We start from the raw sequence: 13,522 nt of genomic DNA, 5'->3' as shown, positions 1-13,522 counted from the left end.
CGGGGCGGAGCCGTCCCAATCAGATGAAATGCTTTATAAGAGCATCACCCAAAGAGCTGGAATGGACCCGACCCGTCTATCCACCTACGACGATGCTTGGAGTGATCGAGGATGACGAGCAAGCCGTTTAAGAACGGGGCTTCTCCTTCTTGCCTGTGAACAACGCCTTAAGACCAACACCCGAAACCTTGACGACCTTGAAACGAACACCGGGAATATCACCCTTGGCCTTACCGGCACGACCGAAACCAGAGATGAGCACCTCGTCGTTCTCGTCAACAAAGTTAAGACAACCGTCGTTGGGGACGAAGGCGGCGACCTTCTTGCCGTTCTTGATCAGCTGGACACGGACACACTTTCGGATAGCCGAGTTGGGCTGCTTGGCCTCAACACCGATCTTCTCGAGAACGATACCCTTGGCCTGGGACGAACCTCCAGTGGGCGAGGTCTTGTAGAAGTTGCCGAGGGCACGCTTCTTGAACTGAGCGTCGGCCTGTTAGGATCGAACGAGTAGGACATCATCGAGAACGAGATGCAAATAAGGCTCTAGGGGTCAGCACATGAAGTTGAAATAGGGTCATCGAGAGGCAGGCAAATGATGGACCATTCAAGGTTGCTGTTAAGATATTGTGAGATGGCAGCACAGTTGCATCATGCAATCGAGTGGTTATCGAGAGATTGCAACTGTTACAAACAACAACGATGCAGAATCTAATCCATCCTTGCCTGCCCGCCGCCTTCTTCGCGGCTGTACCGGGGTTACGGTATCATCATTGAACAAAATACATACCCATCGGTTGTCTCGGCGGGTCGAGACCTGCTTACGAGCTGTGTTAAGACCACGGGGCTTAGCCATCTTGAAGAAACTGTAATGACAGGTGATGGAGGGCGAGATCAAAAGCAAGGCTGAAGGTGGTTAGAACAGCTGTTCTCCAGGATGCAGATTTCATGTATCGGTATCGGTATCAAAGCAATCCGCGTTGGTCGAAAGCCGGAGCCGGCAGGTTGATCTATATTGCGGAATGAGTCTGAAGTAAGTCTATGACTGTTTGGTGAAATTGCGCTTCAAGTCGACCAGTCGCAAGTAGACTTGTTTGTTGAAGGTTGTCGGCAAACGACGAGTGTTGGCGGAGGGCTTTGCGAACTGCTGAATGACGGTTCAATCAAGTTGTCATCGAGACTGCGTGGGAGATGCTTCCGTGTATCATCAGATGATGAAGTGGTGCAAGGTAGATTGGTGCTGTGAACAACAGTTCGTCTTTATGAGTCGAATGCATTTTTTTGTGCAGAGCTACACGATAGCAAACAACCAAATGTCCTGCGTCGACGTCGATTGTGTTTCATTGGTGACTGTGCTTCTGTCGATATCCAGGTTGCCCTGTGAGATAAGACGTGGTACTGCAATTGGCGGTGACTGGTCCGATCATGGCGCGGCTACTTCGATATGTTGTGCTGTATCGGTGCTCGCAGATTGCTGTTGTTACCGAGTGCTAGCATACATACGCTGATGTATGCGTCAATAATACCTACTTTGCTGGGGAGGACGAAGGTCTTGATGGTGAGGAAAGGAGTGAGATGGCGAACGCGCGTTAGTGTCGCCGCCTTGTCCCGCTGTGTGCGTCTGGTTGGCGGCCTGATTCAAGTCGAACTGTGGCTCTTTCTCCCTCTGCCTGCCTGCAGACTGCCACTCGATTCCAAAAGCACAGCAGCACGCAATGACCTTCGCTCACCAGTGAATCGCCGCTCTGCGCGCCTCTTTGCCTAAATTCGAAAAAAATTGGAGTCCATCTCGGCTCCGAATATTGAACAGAAAAATAATGAGTATCTGGCATATTCGGCACAGTGCGGTGGTCACAGACCCTACTGATTGATCGTGGGAATATTTATGTTCAGATCACGTGTTGTTTCGAACTTGCGGAACTTGCGGTGAAGGGAATGCTCCTGCCTGTCTCCAGCCGTATTCTTTCAACTGGCCTCGCTCAGAAAATGGCAACTTGACTGACTAGGCTGAGAGGCGCCAACTTCTGGAATTCAGAGAATCTCGAAGAGTGCGAGTGAGGCTCGTGAGGAACAGTTGACTGATGGAGAACTTACTTTGAAGCAGTTCAGAGTATTCTTCCCTCAGCCTAGAGTCGGCTTAAGCTTGAGAACACACAGTGTGAGGACAAGTCTGGAAGCAGCAGGGTCAGGCAGAAGTCTAGCAGCTCGTCATAAGCATTCTTGTCACCATCATCCTTCATCAAGATCCCATATTCGTCACAATGCCCAAGATCTACAAGGTACGTTTGTCATCAACAGCATACGATTTACGCACCGGTGACACAAGCATCAAGCGACGTCATCGACACACCAAATACATCCACCAACCGACTCTGAACAATATCGATTCGATGGCGTCGTAATGCTGCTATGTCGAGCGTGGCATATCGCAAGATCATCTCGCTAACCTTTGTACGTGTGTATCACTTCCATTGTTCACCTTAAACAGCCAGGAAAGGTCGCCGTCGTCCTTAGCGGCCGTCACGCCGGTAAGAAGGTTAGTATTTATTCATTCGTCGCCCCAACTTACGAACAAACCAGGAGCAGCTTTCCAGCACAACTACACATCTTTGGCATCAGTATCGAATCGCAGAGAAGTTAGGCAGAGAGTTCGTTGCGACACATGCAGGGCAACAGCGACGTCGAGAGATGCACCTGGGTCCAATAGCAAAGGTCCAAATTGAAGCAAACGTTGAAGGGCCACGCCAAAGGGGGAAAAGACGTCTTAATCGAGTCACAGCTGCAGTGTAGCTGTTTTATTGCTTCGCATCGAAATGTCGAGTAGAAACGACTTTCAAAAGTACCCAGCGCGATGGCAGGCATTCAGCAGCGTCAAGATCAGAAAACTCCTTGACGTTAGCCGTATGAATGGAAGCATTGGATCAGGAACTAGCTATCAGTGGGCTGCATCGAAGACCACATCGGCAGTGCCCGAAGTTGCCAGCGCACCCATTCAGCCTGTATCGCTCGTTGCGCTGCGTGAATATTCACGAAGGAACGATGTGACGACCCGCTTTGCGTCTAGTTGGGCCTGCATCATCCTCGCTCGGACGCTCGGAATTGCATCCACCTCAGAAATGGAAGCTGCATGATTGCGTTTGCTCGTAGCGTTGGTCGGATTGCTCTGCAAGACACTGCTTACTGACACTTGCATACGTACCTAAAATTGATCAAATCGAACCACATCACAGGTTGTCGTCATCAAGCAGTTCGATGATGGTTCCAAGGACAAGTCGTTCCCTTACATTATCGCTGCCGGCATTGAGCGATACCCTCAGAAGGTGACCAAGCGCATGGGTGCCAAGAAGATTGCTAAGCGATCCAAGGTTAAGCCTTTTGTCAAGGTGATCTCGTACAACCACCTTATGCCCACCCGTTACGCTCTCGAGCTCGAGGGACTCAAGGGAGCCGTTACCCAGGACACCTTCAAGGAGCCTTCGCAACGTGAGGACGCCAAGAAGCAGATCAAGCAGATCTTTGAGGAGAAGTACACGTCGGGCAAGAACAAGTGGTTCTTCACCCCTCTTCGCTTCTAAACGCAACACCGATTCGGTGGTTATCTTTCAGCGTTTCGTTTCGGCCTTGTTCATCAGTATCCTACATGATACGTCTTTGGCATCTTTCTGCACCAGCATTCTATGTTCTCCTCTCTTGAACCGACCCTGCCGATTCTTCCGGACCGACGCACGTTCAAGTTCTCTCATCACGTTTGGTTGTCCGGGTTCTTCTCGGTCTGACTCGACATCCGACGTTGTAATGTCACTTTCCCACCCCACCTACACACACTCAGACCTTTGTTGTTAGCTACCAAAAGCTTTGTCGGTCGTTCCGGCTGACGGCAAAATATCACACAATTCCCAGACAAGATCTATTACTTGATTTGCTGAGATCTTTGCTTTGGTGAAAAAAGTGCCTGCTTCTCCTCAGAAAGCACGCTGCTCGGATCGCATTCGTGATTCTCCCAACACTGAAATCGGCAACACACGAGTCAAGAGGAATGTGGGGCAGCGAGGATTGCTGCTTTTTGGCTTGGCTTGTCTCACTTGAGATTTTGGTTTGTTTGGGTCGAGAGGGCTAATTACAAAGTGAGGTTGTGGTGGGCGGTAAAGATAATATGTGATGCAGAGGGACGAGGGTGAAGGCGGCGGATGGAGGCAGAGTTAGGGAGAAAAGAATGACTGGCGAGCAGAGGGGCAGGCGACGCAAGCAGTTAGGCTCTGCTCGCCCTGCTGCCAACGGGTGGATGAGGGCTTGTGTGATCGTACGAGTTGCATGCCGGAGAGTAGGTCGCGGGGGAGAATCTCGCATTAAGACGACGATACGCCTTGACGGCGAGCTACGACAGCTGCATTGCGGCAACGTGATCCGCAAATATTGCTTCGGGCTATTGCTTCAACCGAAGAGTTCGCCCATAGCAGCCATCTCTGGACCACCAGCTTCTCGCATTCCGATCTCAAAGTAAGAGTAGATGATGGTGACGGCCAACAAGATACCCGTACCCGAGCCAAAAGCACCGATCAAATCAGCACATACCGACAGAGCGCCGATGGTGGCACCACCGAAAGCGGCGGCGGTAGGGATGACACGCTTGAGCTCCTTGTACATGGAGGCGTCTCGGTGACCGGCCATGACCATCTGGTTGTCCTTGAGCTGCTTGGCCACCTCGCGTGGGCCGGAGCCCGAGACTTCGATCCAGGTCTTGGAGAAGAGTGCACACGCGGTGAGCGTAAAAGCAATGTAAATGGCCGTGTGGATCGGATCGCCCACCACCTCTTTAAAGTTGTGCGGAGGCGACATGTAATAGGCGACTCCACCGACGGCGTGCAGCTGCGCACTGTCTTCCAGAGGTTCCCAGACACCGAGAAGCTTGACAAAGAGGTTGGAAGGGAAGCGAGAGGCGAGCATCTGGCTGATGATGAATACGTTTGAGGTGAGCGCCGACTCGAGCATGATGGGCATGTTGGACGTGTAGAAGAGCTTGACGGGGTAGGTTCCGCGCTGACCGCGGAATCGGTTCGACTTGACGGGAATCTCGATGCGGAAGCCCTGGAGGTAGATGACGACGAGGAAGATGAGCAGCGTAGCGAGCAGGTTCATCACGTTGGGCAGACGGTCACGGTAGAGAGCCTCCTTGAGAGCACGCGACTTGTCGTTCCATGTGAAGAGCAGGTGGAAGAGGGCAACAAGGGCACCTTCGAATTCGGGACCACGGCCGGTGTTGACGGTGGTGGGCGAGAAAGCCTTCCATACGATTGACTCGCAAATGTTGGTAGCGATAAAGAGCGAGATACCGGAGCCGAGACCATAACCCTTCTGGAGGAGCTCGTCGAGGAGGATGACGATCAGACCGGCCACAACGAGCTGGAGGATAAGAAGCAGGCAAACACCGGCACCGAGATCCTTGGGCTGGCCATAGAGGCCGGTGAGAACGTAGACGGTAGCCTGTCCGAGCGAGATAATGAGGGCAAAGAGTTTCTGAGCACCACCGAAAAGCGCGCGGTCCTCCTTGAGACTGAAGTCGACCTCGACAAGGTTGGCACCGGCGAGGAGCTGCATGATCATTCCTGAGGTGACGATGGGCGAGATACCGAGCTCCATCAGCGTACCACGGTTTGAGGCGAGAATAACACGCATCCAGTAGAGCGGATCGGAGCTGTCACTAGAGACGATGCCGTACAGAGGGATTTGCGAAGAGACGAGGAAGATGGCGAGGACGATAGCAGTCCACATGACTCGGCTCTCGAAAGGCACTGTTTTTGTTATTGTTGTTGTTGCACCAAAGGCAGGTGCAAAGTCGAGCAGTTAGTGAGATGGTCGAACAGGCGATGAACAGTGTGAAAAGCCGTGTTCGAGGAGACATACCTTTTCGTTCCGGTGCCGATACCTCGGGGAGGACGGACATGAAAGGCCGCACGAGCGACAAGAACCGGACTGCCGTAGAAATGAGTGGCCAAGACAGAAGAAAGATGGAGGATGGATCAGCATGTCGTTACCACCTTGTCGAGAGCGTGTACGTTTGGTTGGGCATATGTATGATTGGTGGCGCAAGCATACTTACAGCCGCTCATATTTGCAAACTTGGCGCAGCCAGGCGGAAGAGTGTAACGAGACGGAGTTGTGAGAGAGTGTAAGGATGATGGGTGGAGGGAAAAGGAGCACACCGTCTTGGTGCGGGGAAGTGGTGAGCTGTTCTTACGGACGACGAGGTGAAAGCATTCTCAAGTCGCCAGCTCGCTAGCTCGCCCCGTGTGCAATACACGTCAATTCAAGACTCAGAAAGGTCATTCGTTGGATGGATTCACGATTCGTGATTGACAGACGTGCTCAACTCACCAACCACTCACGACTCACGACTGTCCATGCTATCTCTGGCTTGAGCCTGCTCTCTGCTCTCCACTGAGTGAGTCGTGAGCCGTGAGTCGGTGACCTGGAAAAGTAAGCTTCTTGGAATTCACGATTGGGCGAGTCGGTTGCGGCTTAATTCAGGATTGGTCTCAGTCCTCGTGCCTCTGGCGATGAGGGTTCGTGCACTGTGCCTCTACGCTGCTCAAGTTTCTTCTGCTTCCGGCGACGTGGAAGTCACAGAGGGTGAAAGACACGAGAGGCAGTCAGCCCACGAAGCCACGCCAGCTTGGGTTTTGTTGGTAAACCGTGCGAGTGATTCGTGATTCTGATCGTTTCGTGTTTTTCTGAGTTGTGAGTCCGTGAGTCACGAGTGACGAGTGCTCGTCCGAAGAAAGATGTTAGGTTGTGCAAACCAATCCGGGTAACGGAGTCGTGATTTTCGTGTTGGTGGTTTTTGAGAAAAAGTTCGAAGCTTTGCCTTGTGGTCGCCGTCTTTAGCTGCAAACCAACGTTGCTATCCTATCATCATCCTTGACCTCGTCGCTCATCACCGCATCTATACCCGTTCTCGTGTAGTCGTTTGGACACTGAGGAAGCGCCCACTCGCTGTCACCCTCAACATTCACATCCAAAGCGACCTGAAATTTGCGCCGACTATAGCGACTCAGTCAACCAAACTTCGGCCATCCTTCCCGCTTTCGTCTAGTGCGTTTCGATATATACGTCCATCACAATGATCATCCCGGTCCGTTGTTTCTCCTGCGGCAAGGTGATTGGTGACAAATGGAACGCCTACCTGGCTCTCCTTCTTGACGGTCGCACCGAAGGTGAAGCTTTGACAGAGCTTGACCTCAAGCGATACTGCTGTCGTCGAATGGTCCTGACTCACGTAGACCTGATCGAAAAGCTTCTTCACTACAACAGTAAGTCTCTGCCACCCTACGCTGCTATACCAGACTCTGAGCTGGATCACAGAAAACTTGGATTGACATGGCCGTCCTTCTTCCTACTCTCTACAGTTCACGAGCGCAGAGTTCAGGCATGAAGCTGCTCCATCCTTCTCCCTGCCCTTCCTACGTCTTGATCACTTCCTTGTATTCTAGCATCTGTTCCCTTCTCTCTGCAATCACGTTACTCGACTCTTCCCGTGTTCAATCAGACCGCAACTTGACAACAAGCGCGCAGCACGCATACACAAGCCACACAACGAGCGCAAAGCACAAGCGCACAGGGACGCAGTGAAATCGGGGTAATAAGGTTGCTCTAAGCACAGAATGTCACCCCTTCTGTAATAGTACACAGAACGAAAATAGAGCAGGCAAATATCAGCAGACCAGCCGGGAGAGAGGATCAAGACGCTTCGCTTCGCATTGCATTGCAACACGTCACTGGAGGTATAAAGGTTGTACATCGCTCACGGCAAACGCGAGGGCGCAGTGGGGGCACTTGCGCTGACGCGTCTGCACGCGAGAGTCGATGCATTCAGAACAAAATGTGTGGTAGCACTTTGTCAAGATGCGGTTGCGATAGCGCTCCTTGCAAGAGGAGCACTGTAGCAAGGCATTAAGAAAGTCCTTCTCGCTTGCGCCGTCTCCAGCGTCCGCATCGCGACGGCCCTTGTTCTTGGCTGCCGACGCAGCAGCTTTCGCCAGCTGTCGTTTGGAGCTTTCGAGGTCCTTTTCAAGACGAACGATGCGCTCTTCTGCGCGCTTGCGTTGGTCCTTTTCCAAATTGGCCGTATTGATGAGCTCCTTGGCAGAGTCGCTGGCAACCTCCTTGACCCTCGCCAACTCAGTGAGACGTGACTCGGCCAGCTCGAGCTCACGTTGCAGCGTCTCGATCCGATGAGTTTGCGCATCGGTCACTTTCTTGAAAGTGGAGATCGCCTTCTCGTGCAAGCCCGACTGTACGACATAATTGCGTTCTACATCTGCGAACGCTTCGATCGTCTTTTGTTGCCGCTCGTGCACCTGTTTTGCCGTCCGCAATTCTGCATCAACGGCGTCCTTGGCGCGCATTGCCGAAAAGTACTTGTTGTCTGCCTTGGACTTTTCCGTCACCCACCGCAATGCCTTTTCCTCCATGCGGCTTACATCCGTCACTTTGACTGACGCTTGCCTTTCCAAGTCAGCGTATGCTGCGCTGATTTTTTCTAATTCGTCGTCCACAGCCTTGCTCGAAGCCTCGGCGGCCTGCAACGACAGGCGCAATCGTTGAATCTCGCCTTGTAGCTCGCTTTCGCTGGCAGCTTCGACACTTTTCTCCGCCTTGGTATCGACATCGGCACCTTTCTCCGTCTTGGCGGTTGCGCCCGTGCCGTTTGGCGACGCATTCTGGCCAGCGACACCTAGACGCTGTTCAAGCTCGGCTACACGCGCTTGGGCTTGCTGCGCTGCGCGGCTGACTTGTTCAAACTGATCCTCTTCCGACTCAGCGGTGGCCAAGGCGGATACACCGGCGCTTTGGCCATGAAAAGCTGCCACCGCCATACGTAAACGTCGCACCTGACTTGAAAGCAGAATCAAACGCTCCTCCTTACTGTTGAGCAGCGCCTTCATCTCCTCAATCTGCGTAAATTTGACCTGCTCGCGCGAGCGACGTTCGGTTAGCTCGGCATTGAGCTCGTCCCGCTGGCTCCGCAAACGCGTGACATCGGCTTCCTTTGCCTTGATAAGCTTTTCGAGATCTTCAGATCGACTGGCGGCTTCTGCTTCCACAGTTTGCTGGAAAGCAGCGCGGTCCTCTCGCAAGGCGGTAGCCTCAGTTTCGAGGGCCTGCATGGCCTCTTTGCTGCTTTGCAAGTCCTGTTGTGCGTTTCGCAACAAGGTTTGGAGCTCGCGGTACAGAGCGGAGCTGAGCAACACCTCTTCCGGTAGCGTGGTCAGCTTGGTCTGCGTTTCGTGCAGTTTGCACTTGAGCGTCCGCACCTCTTCGTTGAGGGTTTGAATTTCGGCGTACCTCGAGTCACTCTCCCTCCGTGTGAGCTCGACGTCCTGACGTGCGCTCTCGAGCTCATCAACTGCCTTTTGTAAGGTTTCAGAAGTATGTGGTGCTCCATCTGTAGGGGCTAGAGTTGCAGTCTCTTTCTTGACCGCCGTATCGGCCGTCTGTTCCGTCGCAGGTGCAGGCTCAGACGCTGATACGATTGTTCCAGCTGGTATGGTGGGCTTTCCCTCTGTGGCGCGAAGAAGGTTGCTCTGGTAGCGAACGTACTCGTGCTCCACTTTCGAGAGCTTTTGAGAAGTTTGGGCGAGTGCATCTTGAGCTCGCTGCAACTTGGACTGGGTCAGGAAGAGATCTTGCTTGTAACGAGAGCCTTCGTCTGCAAGATCGTGGAGCTTCTGCTGAAGCTCAACAATGTTAACGTCGCCCTGCTGCGAAAGGCATCGAAGCACCGCCGAGGATTGCTGCTCAAGCTGCTGCTCCATAGCTGTCAGGTCAGATCTTGAATCGGACGCTGAAGACAATGCAAATACATCCTGGTCCTGGATGGCTAAGCGAGCGGCAAGCTCGGTGAGGAGCAAGTTCCAGAATCGCTGAAGAACGGCAGCGCGCTGTTCAGAGACAGCAAGGTCATCTTGGAAGGTGCCTGCTCTTCGCTCTATGCGTTGAAGATCTCTCCTTGCTTCGAGAAGCTTGCGGTAGATAGCTTCTTTTCGAAAAGCTTCTAGACCAGCATATGCTGGGTGAAGCGCTTCATCATCTTCGTTGTCATTTGTAGGCGTAGCGGCAGACTTGGATGTTGCTTCGTCCGAATGCAGGCGTTTGCGCGGACCATCCTCCACGGTACCCGTGAGGGCTCGCTTGCGGTCGTCGGCACCAGACATGGACTGAAGCATGTCCACGGGTACTCGCAACTGCGGTGGAGCTGCAGCGGATGGCCGTTCAGGGTTAGTTTGTAGGAAGACGAGGGTGAAGCGGATAGCCTCGTTTGGCTAACAAGGTTGAGATCAAGATTGTGGCTCCGATCGATTGTCTGGACAAGACTTTTCCAATCGAATCTGCGAACTAGTACAAAGGCAGAACGGATGGAAAGGCCCAATAGACGCAAAGCTCTCAGAGAGCGCCAATAAGGGGATTTCACTACTACACGTAACGTATCGAGTCGGCGGAGGCCAGAACTGAAGGCAACTGGAGGCAATCTGGAGGAATGCAAAGTCAAAAGACCAGTAAAAAGAGGCCGAGGGTACGGAAGTAGAGAAGGGAGGGCAGGAGGAGTTCCAACTCGCCTCGATCGGCCAGGAGGACCGTGGCGAGAGTTAGAAAGAGAATTCGAACTCAACCGCAAGCGACCTCAAGGGAGATCTTGTCGAGAGAGCGGTCGATGTCCTGCCGAGAAGGGAAGTGCAGAGAGGGCGAGAAGGGTGGAAAGGGCGAGTCGAGACTTGATGATGGTGATGTCGCAAGATGAGGGCGAAGACGAAAATCTCAAAATCTCGAATTTGCTCAAACTGACTGCGTTTTCTCGGTGCCGACGCCGAGACTAAAATCTCACAGTGGAAATCACGATTAGATCTTTTTTGGTCGCGCCAGAACAATCACGATTCACGATCGATTCACGATGTTGAACAACCACGAACAACAAGCAAGCTTCAGCTTCGGCAAGTAGCGGAACTGCGCTGGATCATCTCGCAACCAACAGCTACTCACACATTCTAGCGAGTTTTGCGCAGAGCGTCATTCGTGATTAGATGCTGGCCAACAACGGCTTGGCTGTAAAGCTGCCTTCTGCGCCGTCAATAAGAATGCGACGGTGTCTCTGTCTGCGGCCTCGCAGCTTGGTGGGTCCCACAAAGCGTGTAGGACCTTCTGCTGGTCTTTGCACAAGTTCAGCTCGGGCTTGCCATCGTCAGCGGCCATCCGTAACGGCACAGTCCTTTCACACAGCTTCTCCACGGACACTAGCCGTCGAGGCCATCAATCGTTCGCCTACGACCACTTTCTCCGCGACCCAGCGACCAGAATCGCTCAGCGCCATAGCTCGTTGCGCACAAAGTATTCTCGAACCGGACAGCCGGGTGCTTGGGTCAGAATGGCGCAGCAGAGTCGACTCTCTTACGCGCAAAGCACAGAGCTTGGACACTGCAGTAGGACAGCGTGTTCTCAATCGTGTTGTCTTGGTGGGATCCTCACTCAGCCAAACGCAACAACTTTTGATCAGCATCATCGACGAGCCGCTTCGAGAACTGAGTTCGTCCCAAACTAGCGAAGCACAACTCATCTTGGCCGGTCTGATGGACTCTTCCGCTTCGCAACCCTTCCACATCAAGTATGCGCCAGGACCGTCGCAACTCCTCGAGACCAACTCTGCTACTTTGGATCGTCACTGGCTCCAACAGGCAAATCTTGAGATCATTGTCCTCATCGATCCCGTCCTCACTGAAACCACCTACGATCTCATCTATGACGCCGAGGCTGTTCTCTTTGTCACGGATGATTACGCGCTCAGCAGATCAGCACACCGGTCGCATAGTCCTAGCGAGCGTGGCGACGCAACTCACGACCTTCTCTCCCGCTTTGCTGCCAAGCCTAATGTTCATCTCATTGTCAATTCCATCCTTGGATTGAAGCATAACCAGATCGTCGAAGCGCTCGAGGCAGCCACCGGAGCATCGATTTCTGAGCTCGTCGCTCCCAACTTGGTCTCGGTACGGATTTCGGACGCTCTTACTGCCAATGCGGCTCTCCGACAGGCCCTAGACAAGCAGCAACAACAGCCAGTCTCTCCCGTATCGACCAACTCGGCCTCTCCTGCTTACTGGGACAACTTTAGCAGCCGATATCAGCGTTCGAATGTTGGCTCTGTCATCGATATCGTTCAGGCGTTGGACTCTCGACAGGACTCGAGAACTATGGTCGCGCAGTCTGCAGCCTTTCTGCTTCAGCATTGCCTTGACGAAGCGATGGCTATTGTCAAGCATAACCTGGCGTGTTTGTATCAGCTTCGCTCTCTTGCGAGCGAGGCAAAGCAAAACGAGAGTGCGACAATCAAGCAATCCATCGAACGCATTTGGCCACCTGCTGCCACTTACACCGGTCAGCTCTGCAGTGACGAGATCAAAGTATGGCGTCCAGCCTCGCCTGGATCGCTCAGCGCCGTCGACCAAGCTATGCAGCAGACCGACAACTCGATCGAACTTACCTTCAACACGAAGTTGCAGTGGTGGAAGATGGTCTGGAAGGTCGATGACGTTCGCAAGGAGCTTGAGGCAGCCTGTGCTGGCTTTGCTGCCTCTCTCGAATCCGATCTCGCGTATGAATCTGGTCGTCTTGCCACTATGCAAGTGGAGCAAGTTCGAGCGGCGGACCAGCTGCTTGTTCGTTTCCGAAAGTTGGCTGAGCAACTCAGCTCGAGCATTGCTACTGCTTCTCGCGACGTTGTATTGGTCTCGAATCAAGCCGAGGCTTATCGTTCGTCCAAGCTGCGCACTATCGAGCCTTCAACACTGATGGAGCCCATCCATCGCAGACGTGCTCAGCTCCTCGAAGCTGGCGGACCCATCGACGTGCTTGCATCTAAATCGCGCCAGCTTGTCGTCACAAGCTCAGCTGCTGTCGCCGTTACTGCTGCAGGTGTTGGATCAGCCAGCGTGCTCGGCTCGTCGCTTGGACTGGTCGACGCTTCATCTGCCTCGCTTGCACTTGACCCAGCTACAGGTCTTGGCCTGGGTCTTTTGATGCTCACACTGGTCGGATGGAGGATGCAGGGTCAGTACAACAAGTATCGTCGCCGATTCCGCGACGACTGGCAGCGTTTCAGCCAAGGACTCGATCAAGACTTGAAGCGCAACCTGGAGCAGGTCTTGCAGCAACAGATCACCGGGCCTTCGAACCAGGTTGCTTCAAGCATTCTTGCGCTGACACAAAAGTGGAGCGCCCAGACTCATCAGCAGGAGCAACACGTACGCAACATCACACAAAACATGGTTGCACCACCACATCTGCCAGCAGACGTCCCACTAGATGTCGCGGCCAGACTACCCACTCAGCAAAAGGAATGAAAAAACGTTCAATTTCGAGCATACTAAGACATAAGAAGCCTGGCTTGCCGTCTGCACGCGACGATGCGCTGCACAGAGGATCGAGCAGCCATATGTGTGTAAAGGAAGGAATGAGCCGTACCAAAGACAGGATGGAG

General features: G+C 53.2%; 6 protein-coding genes across 6 annotated transcripts; 3 read left to right on the top strand and 3 right to left on the bottom strand.

The window, feature by feature from the left end:
* Window positions 1-127: 127 nt before the first annotated feature.
* UMAG_10197 (40S ribosomal protein uS12) lies at window positions 128-856 on the bottom strand (the record flags this gene model as incomplete). The annotated part of the gene is made up of 2 exons (XM_011390058.1): window positions 128-493; window positions 791-856. 2 exons carry the CDS (start codon window positions 854-856, stop codon window positions 128-130), a joined length of 432 nt encoding a protein of 143 aa, XP_011388360.1.
* A 1,405-nt stretch (window positions 857-2,261) lies between these two features.
* Window positions 2,262-3,575, top strand: UMAG_10196 (60S ribosomal protein eL27; the record flags this gene model as incomplete). Its single annotated transcript, XM_011390057.1, has 3 exons — window positions 2,262-2,279; window positions 2,489-2,536; window positions 3,231-3,575. 3 exons carry the CDS (start codon window positions 2,262-2,264, stop codon window positions 3,573-3,575), a joined length of 411 nt encoding a protein of 136 aa, XP_011388359.1.
* An 856-nt stretch (window positions 3,576-4,431) lies between these two features.
* Window positions 4,432-6,107, bottom strand: UMAG_10195 (putative translocon subunit SEC61; the record flags this gene model as incomplete). Its single annotated transcript, XM_011390056.1, has 3 exons — window positions 4,432-5,789; window positions 5,902-5,970; window positions 6,098-6,107. The coding sequence occupies 3 exons, from the start codon at window positions 6,105-6,107 to the stop codon at window positions 4,432-4,434; spliced, it is 1,437 nt and encodes a 478-aa protein (XP_011388358.1).
* Window positions 6,108-7,117: 1,010 nt separating this feature from the next.
* UMAG_10194 (putative DNA-directed RNA polymerase core subunit RPB10) lies at window positions 7,118-7,429 on the top strand (the record flags this gene model as incomplete). Its single annotated transcript, XM_011390055.1, has 2 exons — window positions 7,118-7,307; window positions 7,404-7,429. 2 exons carry the CDS (start codon window positions 7,118-7,120, stop codon window positions 7,427-7,429), a joined length of 216 nt encoding a protein of 71 aa, XP_011388357.1.
* A 340-nt stretch (window positions 7,430-7,769) lies between these two features.
* UMAG_05186 (E3 ubiquitin-protein ligase BRE1) lies at window positions 7,770-10,223 on the bottom strand (the record flags this gene model as incomplete). Its single annotated transcript, XM_011389933.1, has 1 exon — window positions 7,770-10,223. The coding sequence occupies one exon, from the start codon at window positions 10,221-10,223 to the stop codon at window positions 7,770-7,772; it is 2,454 nt and encodes an 817-aa protein (XP_011388235.1).
* An 852-nt stretch (window positions 10,224-11,075) lies between these two features.
* Window positions 11,076-13,385, top strand: UMAG_05185 (uncharacterized protein; the record flags this gene model as incomplete). Its single annotated transcript, XM_011389932.1, has 1 exon — window positions 11,076-13,385. One exon carries the CDS (start codon window positions 11,076-11,078, stop codon window positions 13,383-13,385), a length of 2,310 nt encoding a protein of 769 aa, XP_011388234.1.
* Window positions 13,386-13,522: the final 137 nt, after the last annotated feature.

Source organism: Mycosarcoma maydis, chromosome 4 (assembly GCF_000328475.2).
Source record: "Mycosarcoma maydis chromosome 4, whole genome shotgun sequence".
In the NCBI taxonomy this organism is placed as follows: domain Eukaryota; kingdom Fungi; phylum Basidiomycota; class Ustilaginomycetes; order Ustilaginales; genus Mycosarcoma; species Mycosarcoma maydis.
Note: the sequence above shows the minus strand (reverse complement) of the source record. Positions and strands in the feature narration are given on the sequence as shown.